This window comes from Papaver somniferum, chromosome 2 (assembly GCF_003573695.1).
Source record: "Papaver somniferum cultivar HN1 chromosome 2, ASM357369v1, whole genome shotgun sequence".
NCBI lineage: Eukaryota > Viridiplantae > Streptophyta > Magnoliopsida > Ranunculales > Papaveraceae > Papaver > Papaver somniferum.
In genome coordinates this window covers 105330992-105340097 of record NC_039359.1, presented here as the reverse complement: position 1 = coordinate 105340097, position 9106 = coordinate 105330992, and the positions used below count along the sequence as shown (strand labels likewise).

The following is a 9106-nucleotide window of genomic DNA, read 5'->3' as shown; positions in this document are numbered from 1 at the left end:
ATGATAAAGCAAACTGTTTTCGCTATGAAACCTTGGACCACCCCTGGTCCAGATGGTTTCCCACCAGTTTTTTACCAAACCATGTGGGACAAAGTTGGAAATGATTTAGTTAAAATGGTACAATCTTTTTTCCATGCAAAGCATATTTTAAAACAAATGAATCATAACTTTATCTCCTTGATTCCTAAGAATAGTTATCCTAAGAATCTGGTTGACTTTAGACCAATAAGCTTATGTAATACTTCTTATAAAGTTATTTCTAAGCTCTTGGACTCTAGAATCAAAGTCATCTTAGAGAAAACTATTACTCCTTATCAAACTGCTTTTGATACTGGTGGATGCATTACTGATAATATAGTGATTGCTCATGAATTTGTGGATTATATGAAAAAGATCAAAGCTAAGAAAGTGTGGATGTCCATCAAGTTGGATATGTCAAAACCATTTGACAGGGTTGAATGGCCTTTACTCCTTAACACCCTTAAGAAGCTGGGTTTTTGTAATGAATTTTGTACTATGATAGTTCAATGTATGAGTACGGTTTTCTACGTCCATCCTTTTGAATGGATCTCCAGGTGAGTTGTTTACTCCTCAAAGAGGTCTAAGACAAGGGGACCTCTTGTCCCCTTACCTTTTCATTTGATGTATGGAAGTTTTTTCTAGAGCTTTACTCTCTGCTGAAAATGATAATCTTATTCATGGTATAAAACTCAATGAACGTTGTCCTGCAGTTTCTCACATTTTCTTTGCAGATGATTGTCTCATTTTTGATAAAGCCAATGCTAAAGAAGCAAGAAATCTGGTTAGTATCGTTGAACAATTAAGTTGTTTTTCAGGTCAGTCTATCAATTACACAAATTTGGTATTGCTTTTAGTAGTGGTGTTCCTAATAATATTAGGAATGAGGTATCTAATATTCTGAATATCAAGAAACTTGCCCTGAATGACAATTATCTTGGAGTTCCTCTTATTCTGCAAAAAAAAAGTGCAGTCATTTTCTCCCCTTCTTGAAAGATATGGTGATAGGCTTGCTGCTTGGAAACCTAAATTTCTTAAGCTTTCAGGTAAAACTATTTTGACTCAATCTGTGTTAGGAAGTTTAGATTCACATCATATGTCTGTTTTTCCTATTCCCAAAACTCTGACTGATAAAATGGATGCTATCCAAATGAGGTTTCGGCGGAACAAACAAAAAGGAAAAAGAGGTGGTTATTTCAAAAAGTGGAAAACTATTGCTCAACCTAGATTCTTAGGAGGTTTAAACATCAAACAAAATGACATAATGAATCTGGCTTTATTAGCTAAATTGGCATGGAAAATGTTACACTCTAGAGATGCTTTATGAGTGCAAATTTTAGATGGGAAATACTTTCATAATTTTGATCCTTTGAATGATAGTTTAACTGCCAACGGTTCCTGGATTTGGAATGACATTTGTAGGGGTCTTGAAATAGTTAAGAAATATGCATGCTGGAAAGTTGGTGATGGAAACTCTATCAATATCTGGAAGGATAAATAGATTCCATCAATAACTTCCACTGTAAGTTCGCATTTTTTTCCTCTAATGTGATTCATGTATCCCAATTGATTGATTCTGAAACTAAACATTGCAATTTGCAGATTCTTAATGCCTTGTTTGATGCTAATACTATTATTAAAATTCAAGACATTAGAATCCCTTTTGATTGGCAAGATTGCCTCAGGTGGCAACCTAATTCTAGTGGTTCTTTCACTGTCAAATCTGCTTATAAAGCTATTTTAAATGATATGAATCAAAAGACAGGTTTTGTTTATACTGTACCAATCTCTTGGAACTCAATATGGAAAACCAACCTTCCTGGTAATATTCTGTTTTTTCTTTGGAAATGTTTACATAATTGTCTCCTTGTTGGTGAAAATTTAGTCAGGTTTCATAATAATAATTTTTTGCCCTCTTTGTAATAATCATGGTGAAAGTATGCAACATATTTTTATTGATTGTTCCTTTTCCCATAGTGTTAGGAATGTCGTGATAAATAATGTTACCAGTGATATGGGAAATGTTCAGTTTAATGATTGGTCGTGTAGCACGTTTCAGGTTAATAACAAAGGAAGATACATAGTAAGTATTGTAGAATGGTTTGGAATTGTAATGTGGCGGGTATGGAAGTGTAGATGCAAAAAATTGTTTGAGAATATCCAACCTAACTCTCAAAATATGGTCAATCTAATAAAATATGACTATGCTGAGTGGCACAGGATAAGAAATGCAAATTCTGTATCTGTTACTAATAATCATGCTCCTATTAATCTACACTGGGAAACACCTATCCAACCTTTTACAAAGCTTAACTTTAATGCATCATACGAGGAAGCAACACATATTATGGGAAGTGCACTAATATTAAAAGAAATTGCAGCGACAACAGATGGGATTAGATGTAGCAAGAATAGAGCACTAGATCCTGAACAGGCTGAAGCTAAAGCTCTCCTAGATGCTGTTTTATGGGCCAAAGATAAAGGTATAGCCGCTTTGCACCTCCAGGGAGACTGTCAAAATGTCATAAATACTGTTAATGGCAATTTTGAAGCAATAAAATGGACAACCAAAAATGTAGTCATGGATGTTTTAAAGATTTTATCGTCTTTTAGTAGTTGGAAATGTACTTTTATGTAAAGAGATGTAAACCATGTGGCTCATGCATTAGCAAAACATGGTATCTTAGATAATCAAATTCTAGAAATGTCTTCTAATTTCCCTGCTTGGGTAGCAGAATGTATCCATAGGAATAAGCAAAAATAATCTTTTCTCTTAATAATATAAATCACCTTTGGTATTAAAAAGAAGAAAAACGTTAACAATTTAACTTAGCTTAGGATATAATGTCATATGAGTATTTTCATAAGGGCATTTTAGTAATTAAGTTGGATGGTCAACTTTAGTCTACAACCGGAATACATCGACGACATGTTTTACGACCTAGACCCCTATTAGGCCATAAACTTACGACCCTTTTACAAAATAACTCTCTAAAACAATCATACTCAGCGCACGTTGATAACTGTAGTGGTTGTTGAACAAATTGAACAATAAACGACATTCCTACAACAGATAAAAAAGTGTACGAACCTTATTTAGAAAGACTTAAACTTCAAAAATCAAGGTTTTCATGAGCAAAATCAAAGCGTCTATGTGCTCCAAAGTCTAGATCTATGGAAGTGATGGTGGCCACTGACTGGGAAGCAAGTAGAAAAGAACGGAAGAAACAAGTAAACGTGATTGAAGTCACGCAATTCATTCTGGAACTAAAGTTTGGAGTCACGTAATGTCCAAATAAAAGTCATTTCTTTTTTGTTACATTAAATTCAATCTTATTTGGTTTTCCATTTTCCAGAAAACAGAAAAAACAAAGAGTCAAGTTTTATCATTTTAAGTAAATCTTGGCACCAAGACAGACACACGAGGCATTGAGGTAAAAATCGAAACTTTTTTCACTTTTCGTTTCCCGTTATTAAGGACCCTTAATTCGTTTCTTATTTGACTTTCGGTTTGGCTCTTTTGACTTAAGGTGGTGAAGGCTGAAGTTAGGTAAGAAGACTAGTGCTGCTTCAAAACTTTATTGATTAAAAAAACATCCGTTAAGGTTTGAAAATTTATTCCATCACTAGTCGTTACTTAAATTTTAAATTGTACTACCTGTTTAAACGTCATTTTCATATATCCGCTCCATTTCTGTCTTTTTTTCATATAACGCAGTTCTTTTTCAAATATTTTCTTCAAAGAAATAAAGAGGGAAAGGAGGAAGGGTAAATAAGACATTTAGCTGATAAAAAGACAGAATGTACAGTGGTAACGTGGGACACGACATTAAAGATGAAAAGAGAGTACATTTGTTGGATAAGCCAACAAAATAACAACCGGCAAGCGATATCCAACTTAAGGTTTTTGGAACTTCTTCTTGTTCTGTTTTTCTCCTTATTTGGCTGAGGATTGAGGTACAAGCGAGATTGAATTATTAGTATTAAGTTGGGTTTGCTATGATTCCATTAATGGGTCCTTAACTTGTTCTTAGAGGCATTTATTAGCCTCTTCCTTTTGTCTGACTAAAGATAGTGGTGTGCCTGCCAATATTCACAGAATGTTCCTCCAGATTTTAACCTCATTTCTTGCTATTATTTAGTTCAGAAGTCAAACAAACCAAAATTAAGGAGATAATTCATTCATCTTGACCGGCCAGTAAGTTTATCAAAAGTTTCCGGAGCTTTTAGAAAACAACTGATGTACTCTTGGTGCATGTGCATTAATAATTACGCTCCCCACGTGCCCATACAGAAAGCACAATTAGTGCAGCCACACAAACTTAGAATCCCCATCCCTAAACAAAAGGAGAAGAAATAGTTTTATATAGTTTTCGGTTTCGGTCAACAAATATAAATGAATAAATGCTCGAAGAAAGACATGCCTTTGTCCTGTACTTTAGCTGATATACGTGTAAGAAGGAAAAAATAAACAAAAAGGAGTGGCTTGACACCCAAAATGCAAACAAGCAAACCCCACAAATACCACATCAAAGGTCTTTGAATTGGAATACCAAGACATATACGCCTCTCAAAAGGATACTTGGATCACACAAATTTATGGATTGATATAATGAGGTCCACGCCTGTTCAACGGCGGAAGCATGCATTGATTTCTAAATGTCAGTCGATCTCTAGAACTAAATATATGGATTGTGTGCTCTTTGTAGGTCATGGAAGCCGGACTGAAAGGATCCCTAGACATTTAATTAGTATTATTCAGTTACAAGACATAACAGGCCTATAAAGACACCTTTGCTTTTGGATAATCCCATTTTAATGTGCAAATCCTTCTTCTTCTCTTTTGATTTGATTCGTCTTCGTTTTTTTTTTTTTTTTTACTTTTAACCAATGTCTATAGACAAAGTGAAGACACACGATTCATGAACCTACACACAACTTTCACGAGTGGCCTATAAAAGGCATCAAAGGAACCAATTCTTTGCAGCCTAAATGTGTAGGAATCATGAGGTTGTTGATAGAGGTTTGTAGCTTACAACTTAGGGCGACTCAAGTTTGGATATCCAAAAAGGAATAATAATAATCAATCCCATGTACACAAGTCCGACTGCTTGTTATTTTGCAATTCCATGGTTGCATCTGCATTGCCTTGGTGGCTTAGTCCAGAAATTTCTTCTACTAAAGGGTGTGAAATTGAATGTCCTTTAAGGCAAGGACTCTTTAAGGAGTTGGTTATAAAGAAGAAAAGAAAGTATTCGGCGTAAAAGCTAAGAGGACATTTTGCCTCTTTCATGGGCCAAACCCAACTTGTATGGGATCATTTATGTTACCATGGGACAGCTTATTCTGCAAATAAGCTAAGCTAAATTATGACCAACCTTCATGGTTCAGGACCAGACTTTTGGAGGGAAGATAAATCCCGTATATAAAGAGACGGTGGAGAAGGTATGTTTACAATAACAGGAGAGGAACTAGATGAAGTTGATCGCCAACTTGGTTTCAAGTGGAGAATGCTACAACTTCTTACAGAAAAGCAACTTAAGACCAAGGGAGAGGTCGGATATATATTTCATAAATTCAAGGGACATGATGCTATAAAGGAAATTGAGAAGAATCTGACTGAGCTACATCAAGTGTTCCTAGACAGGGCTTCATAGGTAGAAACTCAATGGCAAAAACTCAACAACATAGTGTTGTTACACGTACTAGTTCATTTGTTAGAAGAGGGACTGAACAACTTCAAGGGAGCACGAGAGTATCAAAAGAGCTCAAGAAAGTGCTATCTATTCTTCTTGTTGTGATCCTCATCTTCGTTCTTCTCATACCAATTCTAATATCTATTAGACCCATGCTTTGAACAAATATTATGTTCCATCTCACATGTACACCAACAGGGTTTGATCAAGATCACAGTCTACATCAACATGGATAGATCCTATTCACACCGCATTAAAATGCTTTGATTGAACTGTCTACTTCTAATGGAACTTAAGCTCAAAATGACATTTATCACCAATCTTCACCTCTAAAAGAACATAAGGTCAAAATGAGATTCCTTTTCCCTCTTTCCATTTCTTCTTCTTTTTCATAAACCTTTTCCTTTTCCTGCCCGGATTATTTGCTCAGACCATAAAGAGTTTCTCACTGATCACAATTCAAACACAGAAAATCAAATGCTATCTAATCTGGATATTTAGCTCCAAAACTTTTTGACGAATAACTTTGTAGTCGAATTTACTAATTACAGGGTTTTCACATAAACTGCAGACAGAAAAAATAGGAACCTGCTCCCAGACTACTCAATTTTGCAAAACAAATGATATTACAAGGATCATGGATAAGGCCAGGTTCCAAATAGAACATTTACTACAGAATCAAGGAGATACGAATGTCAGCAGAAAGCTTAATAAACAGCACGTTTTTCTACTATTCCTTTATTGCAAAACTCAAAGTTCTTCATATGTCAGAAGATGCTAGGTATTGAGGAATTCATATATCTGTATCTTTACAAAAAATAACCAAGTTTTTTTTCTAGTAAAATACAAGTGGTTTTCAAAGAAAAATTAAAAGTATTGAATAACTCTGGTTTTTCTCCAACGTACAAGCTTATATTTTTAGATGATCAAATCAAAGGGAAGAATATTTATGATGATGGAAAAAAAGAAAAAGGGAACAAAATCAGGATCTTACAGTAATGAATCAGGCGCCAGAATTGGGTAGAGCAGCCATGAATAAGTTGTAGGATGATTCAAGGTCAAAATGAAGTTGTCTAGATTGCTGTTCAGTCAGTTCGTCAGAAGCACCCATGTTTGCCAATCTTGAAATCCACTCCTTCATTTTCACTTTCCCCTCAAAATCAGGTGGCAGTATACCGAGCTTGTTTAGAGACCCTGATAGGTCATATAGTATTGGATGTAGCTGTTTGAAGAATGCAGCTAACCAAGTTAGACCCAAGATACTTATGACTTACATAGTGGATTATGTCTCCTATACTCTAACAGGTCTAATTATGCTACCGCATGTTATGGTATAAGTTCCAAAAACAAACAAAAAATGAACACGGTTTATGGAATCAAAATCTCTTTCAAAACTCTGCAGTAGTACTATGAAAAGTGAAAAGCAGTTGTTGGTTGGTAGTTGGAACATTTAGGATGCACTAACTAAAAGGGAGTGTTAGGTGAATGTAGTCTATTCCCCTTAGAGCATCCACACTCGATAGTAACAAGTTTAAATGCCTTTTACATTACTTCATTTTCTCTTCCTCGTTGAATGGAAATAAATACATATATAGACCATCACAGGAATACAACAGCCACATCTAGGCCTAACGAAATTTCCACATGTTCTGAAAACATGACGACAGGATGTAAAGGTTGCCCGAAGTCAATTTACTGTTGTGAGATATTACTTGGAGTGCTGTTTGGTACTTGGTATTGCTGAAACTTCGAGTTTTTCATTGTATTGGAAAGAGCTAGTTTGGCATGACTATGAATTCTAGATGTTCTTATGATGCCAAAAAAGGGTTACATAATCAAATCAGTTTTCTTCTGAAACTGGCAATACCTCTAAAGTTTGGTATAACTGGTCCATTATGAATCAATTTACAGTGGAAAACTGTGGATGCTTTTGTGGTGGAACAAATATGATGTAAATTGTTGCACCTATTTCCAGAAAGTTGAACTAATAAAAGGTTAAAAAGCGGTCTTAAAAGGAAATACCTGATCAACAGCAACCATGTTGAGTTTTAAAGTATCCATAGCTGTAATGAAATGTTGCACACATTCCGCTACAATTGCAGCTGAACCAGTAGTAGATGCAGCAGCAGAAGCTCGATGCTCATATGTGGCAGGAATCCCAGAAGAAACTAAACGATTAAGAGCAGCAGGACAATCCATTTTATAGATTTCAGCAAAACGCTCAATACTAGGAAGTGCTCCAACAAGAGATGAAGTTAGGGTTTTGAATTGAGCAATCAACTTTAAACACTCAGGTTCATACACCGATGATGTGATTAAATCACGTACATAAGCTTTTTCAAGCTTTTCTGTTGCTTTAATAATTGCATATAGATCAGCAAAATTATCATACATCTCTCGTTCTCTCTTGTCATTCCATAGCTTTACATCCATTAGTGATAATCTCTTTTGATTGCCCTAATTAACTAGATTGAAGACCAAATCGAATAGAAAAAATTTGTATTGAATTTTTGGAACAACAAAGCTTACTGAATTGGGGTGCAGATCTAAAAGGAAACCCTGAAAAAAGGTCTCGATGTCAATGTGAGAAAGATATTAACTACGTTTGGAAGTAATGATGAAATTGCAGCGAGAAGAAGAGGAAAAGGATGGAGGGGTTACGTGTGTTGTGAGAAAAACGACTAGGTCTCGTCAAGTAGAGATGGCAAAATCTGGCCCGACCGCGGTTGGACCCACTGTGATGCACTTTGGGAGTTTGTTTTTCAATTTCTAGAAGCCAAAAAAAATCATAACGGATGCACTTTCGGAAGTTTATTGTTAATTTCTAGAAGCGATAAAGTCAGAAGTTAGGCTATTAGGATAATTTGAAATTGACTGTTAGAAGTTAAAAAGCAAAAAAAAAAAAAATTTCTAATTTTTGAGATTGATTTCTGGTTATCACATTCCAAAAAATTATCATGCGTTACAACTAAAAAAACGACAAACTACACGATGAATCTAGAATATGAAATATCATGCATTTGTATAATACTAAAAAGAACATGTCTTCCAAGATGGAGTTCCCCGTCTAGTTTTAATTTTGTCAAATTTGAATTCTTGAATAGGAATTCCACTTATATGGCTGATAAAGCAGCTAAATTTTGTAGAAGGTCTAGAACCACGGAAGAATAATTGAGAAATTTCTCTCACTTCTTTAACTCTACAATGTAATATTATTTGTCAATAAAATCCCCTTTCTAGAAATTTTTTTTTGAGTTCCCCGCCATCGGCATATAAACATATACTGTGTTTCGTATTTGCATAAATATTAATTTATTTGTAGCAATGGGAACACAATATCTTCAATTCTTCGAATAACAATTTCTTATCTAACATAAAAACACCATTCCGCA

The 9106-nt window shown here is 35.0% G+C and overlaps 2 protein-coding genes across 3 annotated transcripts; one reads left to right on the top strand and one right to left on the bottom strand.

The window, feature by feature from the left end:
• Positions 1–2656, top strand: LOC113351721. The gene is made up of 7 exons (XM_026595659.1): positions 1–575; positions 664–802; positions 992–1256; positions 1359–1477; positions 1621–1907; positions 1996–2118; positions 2239–2656. Exons 1-7 carry the CDS (start codon positions 1–3, stop codon positions 2654–2656), a joined length of 1926 nt encoding a protein of 641 aa, XP_026451444.1.
• A 2901-nt stretch (positions 2657–5557) lies between these two features.
• LOC113348671 (vacuolar protein sorting-associated protein 28 homolog 1-like) lies at positions 5558–8388 on the bottom strand. 2 transcript variants are annotated; one of them, XM_026592517.1, is made up of 3 exons: positions 7737–8388; positions 6709–6936; positions 5558–6162 (listed from the first exon to the last, which is right to left on the bottom strand). In XM_026592517.1, exons 1-2 carry the CDS (start codon positions 8145–8147, stop codon positions 6718–6720), a joined length of 630 nt encoding a protein of 209 aa, XP_026448302.1. In that variant the 5' UTR covers positions 8148–8388; the 3' UTR covers positions 5558–6162; positions 6709–6717. The 2 variants fall into 2 exon arrangements, with proteins under 2 accessions (XP_026448302.1, XP_026448301.1); XM_026592516.1 differs by lacking the exon at positions 5558–6162 and having other exon boundaries at positions 6289–6936; positions 7737–8387.
• Positions 8389–9106: the final 718 nt, after the last annotated feature.